The 15641-nt window shown below is 35.6% G+C and overlaps 1 protein-coding gene across 1 annotated transcript in view; it reads right to left on the minus strand.

Moving 5' to 3' along the window:
• Positions 1–15641, minus strand: part of LOC146145752 (uncharacterized) — a 73512-nt gene that overhangs the window by 36797 nt on the left and 21074 nt on the right. Inside the window, exons 7-11 of the mRNA XM_083390670.1 lie at positions 11479–11652; positions 10292–10496; positions 7788–7884; positions 3343–3430; positions 2657–2720 (exon numbers count right to left, since the gene is read on the minus strand). Coding sequence (XP_083246796.1) covers positions 2657–2720; positions 3343–3430; positions 7788–7884; positions 10292–10496; positions 11479–11652 — 628 coding nt within the window. The remainder of the gene's footprint in view (positions 1–2656; positions 2721–3342; positions 3431–7787; positions 7885–10291; positions 10497–11478; positions 11653–15641) is intronic.

Here is a 15641-nt window from a genome sequence, read left to right on the forward strand (position 1 = left end):
CCTCCCCAAAAAATCCTAAATTGTTATTTAGCCAATTGCCAAAAAAGCTTAATTTGTTATTCAGCCAATTGTCAGAAAATATTAAGTTTGTTATACAGCCAATTGCCATTGTTTGTTCACAATATAAAACAATCGCGGCAATCGCGACAACCAACAATTACTTTTGATATAGTGACATTATACTGTGTGGAGGCTAGCATTCACATAATATTATATAGCTTGGTGTGAAGAAACAAAAGTCAGCTCACCGAGAGACACTTTGATGCAGTGATGCGCATTTCTACTAGACAGTTTTATTTTCAAGTTAAAATAAACGTTCTTATTTTTCGGTAAAAAAGCGCTTTTATGATTAAAAAGAATTGGTTCGGTTAGGAAACTTTGGCACGGGAAGAAGTTATAAAATAAAAATTGGCACGCCAGCATGTTTGAGTTGGACACCCCTGGTCTTTATCGCAAATCTTTGTTCAAACTTCTGAAATATTCGGTTTCGGAACAACACCCTGTATCTCCCCTAGTATCGGAAAATTACCGATACGATACCACTTGGCATCGGGTATCGGCTCCGATCCGATATATTTGGACATCCCTAGTCAAGAGAGTGAGTTGGGTGCTTAGCTGGTCGCTTTTAGAAATTAAGATGATAAGAAAAGATTCCCTTGGTAGGTAACTTCTGTCTAGGATTTTAATTTCACGACAAAACGCACAGAGGTCTACTGGCAATATCCCGTGAGAGTCGGCGCACAAAAGCCAGTGTTTAACTTGCGCTATTAAATATAGCTGTGTATGAAGTGACAAGTGTTGAAAGATAAAATCGTATTTTCAGGTTTCACCGGACTATAAAGTAGCTATTTAAGACTTAATCGAATCTACCATTAAGCATCCATTCGTATTTTTTATCACTTAATCTGAAAATGTGTGTATTAGCTTCACGACTTCCAATATGTCATTGTTATAAGTTGACTACTAACTCGAAAACTTTTATTTCATTAACTTAACTTGCCGATGTAGGACATGAGCCTGTAAAACTGTGGTGTCCTCTTAAAGCAATACAGTTATCGGATGGCGACTTGTTGTTGTCATACAAAATCTAAATAAACTTTCTGATTTAAAATTTTAAATATTCCGTGCAACAGCTGGACATATTTAACGTTTATTTTTTTTAAGCCTATTACTGCAAAGTCTATAAAATCAAAGAACAAATATTGTGAGTCATAAATTCCATTCCTAATGTAGCAAAAAAGAAAATCTACTTTCCAGAAAAAACCATCTTCATCGATTAACAACAACAGATACAATATAGACCATAACAGTATATGACAAATATTCAAGTAATGTAGAAGTTTACAGATTGGCTTACTGACTTAAAAAAGCCTCTGAACCAACTGCTCAGTTTGTTGTGTGCTCAATTCGAATCGACTAATTAATTTGCAATGATGTCCGGCCGGATAATGAATGCATGTTTTTTTTTCGGATGGCGTTCCTGGAAACTTTGCAACCAAACGTTTTTCCTTTCACGTTTTGGCTGATGCCAGTACAGGGGCCATCAAACTTTTTTTTATAAACGGCCGGATAACTGTAAGGCCTGGCCATTGCGGGCCGGATACCTATTAAGATTTACGACCGCACTGCGCAGGCCGGATATACAATTTTTGTTGAATTTTATTAACAGGGAGGTCCGTTTTACGTGTTTGCATTATTTTGCATTTGGGTTTTCAGAGACTGATGATGCCGGATTGGCGAAATATATTCTCTATTAAAAACTAGAACTTATAAATCACTGATTTTGACTCAGACAACAAAGTCAAAAGTATATTGCAGGGAGGTCCGTTACTTTATATTTTATTCCGATCCTGATTTTTGATCAAAAGTGTCGCGATCCGATCAAATACTACATGACTTCATTACCATTCTCAAACAAGCAAAACAGATGAAATTGTAGCATTTAAGATAATTTTTTAAGAAATCCAGAAAATTACGCCAAAATTCGCTTTAGGGTCGAGAAAATTAGTTACTTCGAGTTATTAACTTGGTATTTTTTTATTTATCTTGTAAGATAAAAATTGCTGCATTGATTCTCAAATCACGGGTAAAATTCCAATATTAATTTGATATCGAATTGGACGAGTACCGATACTGCCACTTAGCATCGGGTATCGGCTCCCATCAGATATTATCAGATATTCCTAAACTTAATTATCATCAAACAAAGGCAACATTCATAATTACACAATAAAAACTGTAGCGAGCCCTAATAACTTGTCGTTCAGTTTAAAATTGCATAAAATTTCAGTTTGAAATTGCATTCAACCCCGTATCCATTAAGGAAATATGCCGTGGGCCGAATTTATTGACCCGGAGGGCCGGATCTGTCCAGCGGGCCGAAGTTTAGCTTTGAATTATATTTATGTTCATATCCTCATTGGGGAAATATGCTGCGGGTCAGATTTATCTTCCCAGTCGAACTTATTTGCAGCAAAAACATCTCCATAACGCGGCGCGAAATTCAATCATTAGATAACAGCGTATTTCGCAATAAAGCGACATCGCGCGGCCTTTGCGTTGAGCGATAACACACCACTTGCGGCGATAAAGATAACGAAATTGAAAACTGCGCTATAAAACACAGTTGGAAGCCGATGGCGTTATTTGTTCTTACTTTTTGTGAAGGTTTTCTTTGAACCGTTGTCTGCTTGTTGGTAGACTTGGCCATTGCTTGAAAACTTTAATAAAATAAAATATGTTAAACGTGAAAATATGGGAAAGTTTTTTTCATGGACTGCTACTAACATCAATTTTGCGAAACATATGACACTTGTAAACTCAAGGTGCCCCAACTTAGTTGATATGCCAGATAAAACAGAAAATCATTTCTTAAAATTTTTACAGAAATATATATTTCGCCTATAAGGCATCGTCAGTTTCTGTACAAAAAGCAAACATGTAAAAATTCCTATAATTGTAGCAGAAAATTAAAATATAAAATTTAGAAATTATTTTATGTTTTATGTGTTTTTATAAACAGTTTTAGATCATCCGATATGAAAACAATATTCTTTTCCATATTTTATTGTCTGCGGAAGATTCCTTACTTTCTAAATATTTCAGCTCGAATAATTTCTAGATATAAATTTTAGACACTAGTCAGAGTGTTTGAAACAACAGAAATTTTTCTGTTGTTGTTGTTCTTTGAAAGAGATCATAGCACATTCACTTTACACTATTTGGCACGGCCGAACATCAAAAAAAAAAAAAATTTCACACAAAACACTACATTTCAGCTGCAACTTACACAGGTTTTACTCAAGAAATGCAACCCTTGTATTAAATTGATTAAAAAGTTACCTTTTTAGTCGATCTTTTACAGATTCCTCTCCAATCATTTCCTCGTAAACAGGTTCGTACGACTTGACCGTTTCCACGCGCGGCGAGTCTGAAAAAAACACAAGAAAATAAAAAAAATATAGAAATAAATATACACGTGCTGCTAGGTAGCGCTAAAGAGTACAGCAAAGGCTATTTGACCGATTTGCTCGTGGTACAATTGAGTTTAAATTTTCATAGAAAACCTAAAACATTGCATCAATACTATGTTGGGGTTGGGGTAAGCGATTGAGTTCGAGTGGTGTCAGGGTTGGTGTTAATAAATTTAGCATATAAAATAAAAAATTAAAAAAATGGAAACTAGATGAAAGTCGATAGCCACAGCGAACAAAAACGGTGACGTCACATTATTGTATTTTTGTCCCCCAATCAATTTTTTTGGCCAATGTAAGCGTGCTGCTAGGTAGCGCTAAAGAGTACAACAAAGGCCATTCGACCGATTTGCTTGTGTTACGCATACACCCATTGATGGTTTAACATTGAGTTTAAAATTTTCATAGAAAACCTAAAACATTGCATCAATATTATGTTGGGGTTGAGGTAAGCGATTGAGTTCGAGTGGTGTCAGGGTTAGTGTTAATAAATTTAGCATGAAAAAGGAAAAATTGAAAAAAAAAAATAGAAACTAGATGGAAGTCGATAGCTACAGCGAACAAAAACGGTGACGTCACATTATTGGTTTTTGGTCCCCCAATCAAAGGCCACTAGGGGTGCAGCCTCATAAACCTCTACAGCGCACCTACATAACACTTTACGCCATGTGTGAAAATATGAAAGTTCTACGATGTACAATTTTTCTATAAAGCTCCGGAAAAAAATCGGTCTGAAACATGCCAAGCAAACCATAGCAACTAAAAAAGAATACGAGGAAAAACAAGACATGTCCCGAAAATAAATTTTCGGTCAATGTAAGCGTGCTGCTAGGTAGCGCTAAAGAGTACAATAAAGGCCATTCGACCGATTTGCTTGTGTTACGCATACACCCATTGATGGTTTAACATTGAGTTTAAAATTTTCATAGAAAACCTAAAAAAAAACGTGCCGCTAGATGTCGCACAGCACAATAAACTAAGGAAGTAGAAATTTGCTCGCATATATTTTCCCAGAATGTAAGTTTTTTTTTAGATGGGCAACAATGCTTCAAGTTTTAAAAGTATGATCTTTAAACTATGGGCCCGAAAATTACTGTTTTTATTTCGCTTTATAGCTTTTTTTTGGTTATTTAGGTCTTAGTATGTAAACCATTGACGTTTCAACACCCAAATATTAAATTAACATTTTGTTCATAGCATAAATGTACGGGTGCCTGCGGTATCACGTTTAAACGGATCCACACAGTCAAGCAATACGGGGCTACGGGGCAACCAAGTTTTCGCATTAATATTTTATAGTAAGGCGCAAGATATTTGCATGAGGGGTATCGCATAACATCACTTGGCACACGCAGCGTTCTCGTTTTCATTGAAAAACCCTCTATTCGGTCGGTAATAGCTGTTCGCTTAATTAAACGCCGATGAATTTTGTAGCATGTGGCGATGTGAAGCACATAAACGAAATTTTACAGTTTTTACAAATGAAAGCTAGAAAAATTAAGGTTAACTGGGCAAAAATGAAAACACAACGCCTGGTGTTTAGTATAAAGAAATTCTTAAAGTTATCTTTATTTAAAAAGTCAAATAAAAATGGCATTTATTGACAACAATACAATTGGTTGGCCACCAGTGACCAGAGAAGATTTTAATGAATGTTAAATCCTTTTAATAATTACGAATATGAGAAAATTAGGGCGAAATTATATAGTTTGTTTAGCAGAAAGCTAGAAAACATTAAGGTTAATTGCGCAAAAATTAAAATAAACGCATTATGTTTTGTCCATATGCTGAAAAGTTGGTTTATAACCATCAACATAAAGGAAATCTTATAGTTATCTTTATTTAAAAGTCAAATAAAAATGGCATTTATTGACGACAATACAATTGGTTGGTCACCAGTGACCAGAGAAGATTTTAATGAATGTTAAATCCTTTTAATAATTAAGAATATGAGAAAAATTAGGGCGAAGTTATATAGTTTGTTCAACTAAAAGCTAGAAAAATTAAGGTTGAATCCAAAAATAAAACCCAAACAATGCATTACGTTTTGTCCATATGCTGAAAGGTTTGTAACCAACAGCTTAAGGTAAATATTTAAGGTATCTTTATTTGATAATTCAAGTAAAAATACCATATGTTGGACGACAATACATACTTGTCGGTCCACCAAAGAACAGGGAACACATTAATGAGTGCTAAATACTTACAATAATTACTAATACGAGAAAAACAAACCAAACCGTATATACACATTAATTATAATTAAACACTAGTATCGTAGCTTGAATAGCTTTTTTCTAACTCGTTACTCAAAAATAGCGTTAGTTTTAATATTTTGTCGCTTTCATTATAAACGGTAATATTACCTTTTTTATACTTAAATGTGATACATGGGCAACGTGGATGTTTCCTTATTACTGGGTAGCCACACAGTTTTATGAATTAAAGAAAATTTAAAGCCTTTTAAAGACCTAAAACTGGATCACTCAACGTTTTAATACAATTTAAAAACAAAAGAATATAAATGCCATGGTCAACACTATCAAAAAAGATCAAAAATTGTTTTTTAACCGATCTTACTTAACACATAACCTGAAACTGGACATATTATAAATTCAAAGACTTTTGAATACTCAAATCATTTCAAATGCATTCGAATACTTAAAAAAACCGTGACAACCCTGTATTAGTAAATGGCTGAAGTGTAACTTAATCACAACTGTAAAACCGGAAACGATTAAATAGTAAATCTTCCAGTTACAATTAACACGCAACAATACGAATGGGTTTGAGGAAGTAATTTAAATGGACTACATCCTGAAACACCCAACACGAACCTATATCAAAAAATAAACATTCTAAACTATTTTAACAATCATTTTCATTAGGTGTAAATAGGACTTGAATTGAAATCTGTCCGATATAATTAAATGCATCGCTATAAACTATATATATATATGGAACAAAATTATTTGTTCATTTCCTTTTTCGATTTAGACCAATCTTTTTATTAGTCATACTAAAATAATATCATAAACAAAAAATATAGAGGCGAAGTATATATTCCTTATAAAATGTCTGATCCTATGTTTCACTCGGGTTTTTAAACTTTCTGGGTTTTATTGCTTATTAAAAAAAAGATAAGTTGAGTCTATTTTTATGTTAATTTTTCTTTAACACACTTTTTTTATTCATTTTCGCGTCTTTTTTAATATTTTGAAAGTATTTGAGGACCCCTAGCCTAATATATTTACGTGCAACTTCATAACCAGTACTACACGCTTAGAACTTATTTTTTATTGTACGTTCCACTTAATCTGCTAACGAAGTTAACAATACCAGCAAAAAATACTTTTGATCTTACCATTGCCTGGCACCAATAGAAAATGCAATTCAAGGTTGGCGCGGTGAGAAAGGTAGATCTTCATTTTGGTGGGAGCCATTCGGCTTTTATTATTAACAAATTAATAAAACCAAAACTGTTTTACAGAAAAATAAAAAATAAGACATGAGCAACATAGAGGCTGTATTCTAACTCGGAAATAAAGTTGTTGTTTTTCCCACTTTGAATGAAGAAATACAAAAAATCCCGGGTATTTCGGCAGACTGTAAGCAAAAATATTTGGAAGTAAACTTTAAAATAATAACACACGTAATAAGAATATCAAAGCCCATACAGAAGTAGGTATCATTTTGGACGTTTCGACTAACTCTTTATTCATTTTCAACATCTGAAAATGAAAGATGTTGAAAATGAATAAAGAGTTATTCGAAACGTTCAAAGTGCTGCCTACTCCTGTATGGGATTTGATATTCTTATTACGTCTTACTACAACCTCCAACCATTATGCTCCAAAATAACACACGTATTCTGCTTAAGTGGGTCGTAAGTTTTCACCACAATTCGAAACATAACCTAAGCCGCGCGCGGCAATTTCCTTAGGTCATAACTCCAGATACGACACCTCTCGTACACACTAAACTTCTTGGCCGAAAAAAAAAAGATTTTATATGCCAAACAATTAGTCGAAGGCTACCGGTGTACTATGAAACGAGCTGATAAAAAAAAAGACTTCAGAATGGCAAAATCACAGCTGTAGTACACCAAAGTACACGTATGTGTATGTGTCTTTAGTTCACTAGGTTAAACTCTGAATTTACAGCTTTGCGGGCCTCAAACATTTATGCAAAAAAGTTGCTCTGAAACTTTCCGTAAAACCAAAAACTCCCCTCAAATGCTCAACGTCACACCACACAAATGACGTCATCAAACATGTGTGCTTAAAAACGGGCCTGAACGGATAAAAACCGTACCTTCGCTGCTGCTAGGCTGCCTTTCGAGCACAGGGGCCGATTCCTTTGGGCTGGCGACCTCGACGACTATTGCCGCTTCTTTCTTTATCGGCGTGCTCTGGAATAAAAACGATAAACAATAGAAACAAAGGAATAACATCGCGCGTAGTAATTGTATTGGCGAGTTATCTGATTGGGTTTTAAACAATGGAGCGACGGGGTACCTCTGTTGAGATTCGAGAACGATCAAAGACCAGACTTGATTTAACATTTCGGACTTTTTTTTTTTGCAAGATTCTTAAGACAATTTCTTTGTGAGATTAAAATGCAACAAATCTAGTTTATTTTTTAGTTTATTGATCAATCAAAATTTGAAATTGTTTAGCAAATGTTTTTTTTTTCTGGGATAATCGTCCCACCTTGATTAGCTGAAACCTATTCATGGGTTTATACAACATAGCAATGGACTGAACAAGGGCAGCACAATTTTTGTCGCTTTATATAGAAACGCTTGTCTTTCATATAAATCACATTCATGGTAGAAAATATACTCCAAATTTAAAAAAAAATAAAAATTTGATAAATCTCCAAAATTTAAAAATTTGCCTTATAACTCCAAATTTTGAAAATCGCCTTTTTGTGGAAAAATATTTCGCAACAATTTTTTTTACATAAAACGAGAAACAATAGAAACAAAGGAATAACATCGCGCCCGTAGTCGTTTTATTGAAGAGTTATCTAACTGGGTTTTAAACAATGGGGCGACGGGGTTCCTCTGTTGTGGATTTAAGAACGATCAAAGACCCGCCTCGATTTGATGATGCTTGGCGTTGTGCGTTTTACTGCCATGATGACAGCAATAAACTTGACCGGTTATTGCAGTCAATGCGCATTTATTTTCTATTTTATTTGATACAATAGTTCAGTGGTTGTCAAAGTATTTATCTTGCGACGCTTTCGGAAAATTTCGCGAAGTATTAAGCGACATACAAACGCCAATTTATCAATTTTATTGCATCATAAACGAATTGCTGCTGCATGTTTTTTCGTACAATTAAGTTTAAATGCACATGTCAGGGTATAATAATATGTGATAATTTTGTAGCCAAAAATTAACACGAAACGCATTCATTGTGCGGTGCCATTGGAAAATGAAAACGCGGTAAATGTGCATTTATTTGCCTTTTTATTTGATACAGTATAGTTAACCGCTGCGATGTCGGTTGAAAATAACCAGAGTCCGACTCCGGCAAAACAAACTGACTTCGTCGATTCCAGAGTCCCGAGTTTGACTGCGATTCCGCAACACTGCACGAAAGTCAATTTATTACATTTTTGGCCGGATAATCGTAACCAATTGCTGCATTTTTGTCGTAAAACTAAGTTTAAATGCACATTCAAAGGATTATACCGTCTGTAAGCTTTTTATTGCCCAAACTATAACGAAAGAAATAATTTGTGCGACGTCCTTGGAAGATTGAAACGGCGCCAAAGGGCTTCGCGATGGATGCACAGTATTTTCCTCTTGCAGTAGTTCAAGCAATAATGAAGAAATAGACATTTTTATGTTACTACTACAAACATTACAATTATTAAATCCCATAACAAGGTATTATTTTGAACGTTTCGAATATATCTTTATTTATTTTCAACATAAAAAAGAGATATTCGGAACGTTCAAAATGCTACTACTTCTGTATTGGCTTTAATATTCTTACTACGTCATACTAAAAACCCCAATTATGCTCCAAAACATAAGAAAAACATTTGCCAGAAGCATAGAAATATCCTAGTTTATACGAATTACACCACTTTCGGATATTTTACACGTATTGAAACCCAACGAAAGTCGCTTTTAAACCACAAAAATATGTGTGTTGTCTCACCAGATCGCCTCGCCTTACTTTGCACAACAAAATTCCCACAAATTATCAGAACCCGACACCGACGGTATCAGATTGTGTATCACGTTGCACTGATTTCCAAGGCACGCTTGGCATCTTATCAAGCAAATACCAACTCGCGAGAAGACGAAATAGCCTTTCTCTTGTCTTAGTGAGTGTTTGGCCAGAGATCGCGCCTTGCCCTTAGCAAATAAATCAACCCAGTGACCGCGAATTTCTGACTAAGTTGATTGGGTTGACATTGGCTATAGGTGTAAGTAGGGTTGTACGATACTTGTCATTTCATTCGATAACGATACCCGTGTTTTTGGACAAAGAGTATCGCGATCCAATCCGATAGCATATGACGTCATTAATATGCCTAAACAAGCAAAAAGATGAAATTGAATCGTTTAAACGTCATGTTTACAGGTTTTGTCAAAATTATATTTAGTGCTATAAGGTTAGTTACCTATAGTTGTTCACCATTGGGTTTCAAACCGATATATCGGTCTATCTCTAGTAAATTTGAAAACTTTTAAACTAGTTTTGATTCTTCGAGTTGCTTGCGACAATTTTAAACCTAATCGAATCCAACTCGAATAAAAAAAAGTTTTTGAAAATTAAAAAAAAACTACTCACCGGGGTCTTTTTCGGAGGAGGAGTAGACTTCACGTCGTCACGTTTCTCCTCGAATCTCTTCCGGAGCGCTCCGAGCTCCACCTCATAGTGTTCCTCCTCTTTCGTGTCTTCAGGCCTCACAACATCCGGAGGACTCGAGACCCCGTTCTCGACGGGAGCTTCACTCGGAGGTGGAGAAGTAGCGGGAACAGAGCTGCTGAAAACGCTGGAAGAGGAATAAGGAAGGCGAGTTAGTTTATTCGCTTGTGCTCTGTACGAAGCAGTGTTGACAAGGGCAAAAGACTTTCATTTTGGGAAAAGACTTAAATCAAGTGAAGTCAAGTCATTTGGGCAAAATACTTAAGTCAAGTCAAGTTATTTTGCTTGAAAGACACAAGTCAAGTCATTTTACCCAAACTTCGTAAGTCATGTAATTTTGCCGAAAATACTTAAATCAGGTCAAGTAATTTTATCTTTAAAGGAAAATTACTTGAGTTGACTTGATTTAAGTCTTTTGGACAAAATGATTTCACTTGGATAGCTCGCGGGAACGGCAGCTGCAGACGCTAAAAGAGAGAGATGAGTAAGACAAGTTAAGTTATTCACTTTGTGCATCTTAGAAACTTTCTCTACAAAACATTGTTGTAATGTCTGTTGTTATGACAGGCTAAAGTTTCATTAAAATATTTTTTGGTCAGTTTTATCTTTATTAAGCAGGTCATAACTCGTTCAAGTCATTGGTTCGGCTTGTTTGGCTTGACGTCATTAGGAAACTTCTTAGGTCACTGTTTTTAAATGACTTGACTTGAGTCTTTCGGGCAAAATGACTTCACTTGGGTCTTTCGAGAAAAACAACTTGATTTGATTTAATTCTTTTCGGATTGGTCTTTTTGGCTAAGTCACTAGGCTTGACCCAAGTCTTTTAGACAAAATGACTTGACAGAAGGCTTTTTGGCGAAATGACCTGACTTGACTTTATTGTGTTAAATAACTTGGTGTTTAACAAAATCCGATTAATTATTTAAGTTTTTGCACGTAATACAATTAGCTTGCTATGTATTGCGTTTGTGTTACATTTTTATTTGAGTTATTGCTTAATTACCGACCAGTTTACCAATTTTTCTAACTTTCGTGAGAAGCGTTTAAATAAAATGCAAGGGAGATCACCCCTTATGATAAAGTAACGGTTAAATTTTGGATAAACTCACATGGACTGTCTTTTCTTGACCGGGTCCTGATTGGACGGGTTGACCGGCTTTTGGTCAGATCGGCTCTCGAACTGAGACTTTAGGCTCCGGAGGTCCACGGAGAGCCCGTCTTCTTCTGCTCTCGGCTCAGCGGAGGCGGATGCCTTGTTCTGAAGTGAGATTTCATCTTCGAATCTGGAGTTGGAAAATGTTTGATTGTTTAAATTGGAGCGTTAGGTTATAAGCTTGGTATGTGTTTCCACAACAGAATCTTGTCCTCCAACAGAACACATGGCGACGATAAAAATAAAATTTGACATAACTGAGACTGTCATTTCAAAAATACTGAAGTCATTTCAAAAATACCTGTTTACTATATTGTGAAATAATGCCGGTGCACACAAAAGGCGAGGCGATTGTCAGGCTATGTTTTGATGGTTTAATCAAGAGATGTTGGATTATTTAATTTACGTTTTGAATTGTGGAAAGTGTGGTGCGAATTTTGTTTTAGCATTAATTGTATTTGGCATTACAGGAAATTTCGTATGAAAGCTAACTTTAAACATTGTCGCATCTAATAATTTCTTTGTCGATTTCTTTGAAGAATTTTGTTTCAGTATGAACTTTAAACTTTTACTGGTTACGCAAAGCTAAAATGTTCAAGAAATGCTGCTCAATTGGCAAAATAGTCCCGGTGTACGCGAAAGGCGGGGTGATTGCCAGGTTAGCACCGTTGCCTTTTATCGAGTTGATAGCGTTCAATTCACGTCATGGAGGCGCGGTGAAAAGGGCATTTCGTGTTATCCACATAAATGATTAACCCCGACTGCATAGGCTGCGCTGTGCGGTGACTGTCACTTTTATGCCGACAACTTGCGTACGCCCTTTTTAGGACTGCTGTAAGGGCAATATTTTTTGGTGACATTTGTACCTTTTAAACTTGTCCGCCGCTTATTTGCGTACAAATTTTAAATCTTTTTACATAGGCTATAAAAGAACACGTCTTTTTTTGGGACTGGTGTAAGACCAGATTTTTGGCGACTTTTACACATTTTCAAATAAACCAGCGCTTTATACGTTAATTGTTGACGTTTTTTGTTTAGGAATGGCAACTTTTTGGCGAAATTTCTACACTTTTAAATTGACGGCCGTTTTAAACGTTCCAATTTTAAAATGTTTGAGTAATGGGCGAACCAGTGGTTCTTAAATTGTGTGCCTCGAGAGAATCACAAAATTGGAAAAAAAATCTAAAAAAATATGTGATTCGTATTGCAAATAGGCACACAATCAAGTTTGAGAAACTTAAAAGCACATTGACCTTTTCATCAATGATTATATTAGAGCATCTTACTATTTGTTTAGCGTTCAGTGGTGTAATTGTTGATTGAATTCATCATTTGGGGTATATAAAGTGAGCCGCGAAGTTTACTTCATTTTAAAATAGAGCTAGCTTTTAATTATTAACCCTGATAAGGTCAGCTGGTATCTGCTGCCGAAACGTCGGTTTATACTTCGTTTACACCAGAAGAGCGATTTCTATTTATTTGTTTCGATTTGTTGTTCGGTGGCAAGCTGACCAAGTTTTTAAGAACCCTGGTTAAAAAACAACTCAAAACTCGGAATGATGTAACTGTGGACTGTTGCATATAAGAAGCAAAAAAACAAAGGTTTTGAGAAACTTGCCCAACTGGGATGGGTGAAACCGCCAGTGGAGAAACGATTTATAGTGAGGTGAACTGCCTTGTTTGCGAACTTGAAAGTCACAAAAAGGTTGGGCCGTAAGACAAATATGGACTTGAGGTTTTTACTGGTTTAACGACCCGTTTCTCTGATATGAATAATCGCAGGGCGGTGTATGATGTGGTAAAGAAAGAAAAGGGGCACAAAAATTTTTAAAATCCTCTAATTTTAGCAATCCTCTAAGAGTGCCTGACATTTAAATAGCGTTTTTAGGGCGGCGAAACTATGACGCGAAATTTCAAGTTGACGTTATAAATAAATGAACTACATATGGATATAATATCCAATTAGGCTTACGAAAAAAACTACAAAAAAAATGATCGCAAAGAGTGCTAACATCGATAAGATATCGTCAAAGGCCTGAAATTACTAAAAAAATTAATAATGTATTTTTTGTCGTGCAGGCTTTTTAGAAATAAAAATGGATTTGAAAACACGCGAATTAAGGGGTCCATGATTTTTAAATTGTGAAAATAGCCTCTGCTCTAATTACCGGATATTATTAATAATAGTGTTTTAAAACAGTGCTCTTTAACGGTGTGCACGGTGCACCCTAGGGTGCACCAAAATATGCTTGGGGTGCACCATTACTAAAAGGTATACAAGGGTGCATCACAAACTTTTAATGAATCATTAATATTTGACGTTGAATGCTGTTGTATGACATGCAATAGTACACACAAGTAGCCTGCAGCCAAAATCAAACTCTCACCGACAGTGTGTAAAACTTCGGCAGCTCCGCTCGGTTTAATTGACATTATGATATTGATATGCATAACATAATGATTTTTCATATTGCTTCTTACCTCAGTTCATCTTTTAAGTAAACAGGGTGCATGAGTTCGTCACAACAACTTTAAGGGTTCACCAAACCAAAAAAGGTTGAAGAGCACTGTTTTAAAACACCTGGTTCGATGGTTAGCGGGAAGCAGTTACGCGGCTTTAAAAACAAATAACGTTAAGCCCAACGAAATATTAAATTTTCCATATTTACAGAAAGTGGCTTTTTGACAGTATCGCTTTTTCACGCGTGCATCAATACGTGATATATACTGGTTTGGGTTAAGGTTGGGGTTGGCGTTTGGGTTTGAGTGGTAGTTTTAAATTTAATTTTCCGAGTTTTGCATAATTTCAATGATTGTTTTTTCGGAAATCGATACTTTTTTATTTTACTTTATTTATTTATTTATTTATTTTTTATCTTTTTTACGCTTGCACCCGTTTGTGATTATATGTCGATTTGGGCAACTTTGGTGTCCGGGTGAAAAACAGATAGCATCGTAAGAAACGTTAAAAAATTAGGGTAAAAAAACCTTTTTTAAAAACATTAGGAAGTCTATGATGAAAATAAAAAGATTATAAGTTTGACCTGATAAAGCTAGGTTGTACAAAATCTTTTAAAAATTACAATAACGTTAAGACGCCTGATTTAAAAACTCATTATTAAACAAAAACGACTATCCGTGAAAAAAACAAAAAAACAACATAATAGTGTCAAAAATTCATCTAGCAACACTTTTCTCCTTTCGTGTGGCCGCGAGCAAACCAAACGGGAACTAATTACTCGAAATTATCCTATACGGCCAAGTTCCAATAGAAAGGGCGGTCACATCGATTTGGTTCGAGAGCTTTGCCAACACAAGCGCATTCAATCGGATGTCGCCCCCAACACGGAGAGCTACTATTAAATGATGACGTAATGCCGTGAAGTGAGCACTCGAGATAGGACGGGAGAGCGTTTGAACACTTTCGAGCAATTGCACTGGTGTACTTGGCGGGTTACCGCCTTTTAAATTGTTTCCAGAACGCCAGATATAAAATTGAAATTACCAACTGTTTTGTTTTTTTGGTGTAAATTAAAAAGTCATGACAGCATTTTCTTACCTTTATTTCAATTTTTATCGCAAATTTACAAACGTTAGGTGCGTTTAGTTCTACGATAATCGACTAATAAAGTTTGCCTTATTTGGTATTATTATGTCGTAACGTAGGTAATCAACCCGTTTCAAATTTAGAGAGGGTTATATTCGCGTAAATGAAAGTTCGGCGTGATTTTAGAAGGCGAGGTGACCGCAGAGTATTGGGCCATTACCGCGCTGAATCTACGCCGAAACACTACGTCAACATTAAGAGCAAGTTTATAACAACTTGAGTCGACCGTGTGACTTTTAAATTGGGCGCAAATGCCGGAACAAAAATGGTTTCGGTTTCCCATGTTCGGAATCGGCGAGCTAATTGTGACCCTTCTATTTTTTAAATCTGTATCGTAAAGAATGCAGCGAAGGTTCATCGGGTTTTATTTCAGGTATGAAGTCACGAAGATCAACACATTTAATCTTCAAACACTTGTTCTCTAGTAATCTAGCAAACAAATATCTAGGTGAAATCCAGCACATTTTAAGAATAATCTTGCGTTAATATAGGTTAAATTGGCCAAACTTTCA

The sequence above is a fragment of the Ascidiella aspersa genome, chromosome 5, assembly GCF_963924565.1.
Source record: "Ascidiella aspersa chromosome 5, kaAscAspe10.2, whole genome shotgun sequence".
Classification (NCBI taxonomy): Eukaryota; Metazoa; Chordata; class Ascidiacea; order Phlebobranchia; family Ascidiidae; genus Ascidiella; species Ascidiella aspersa.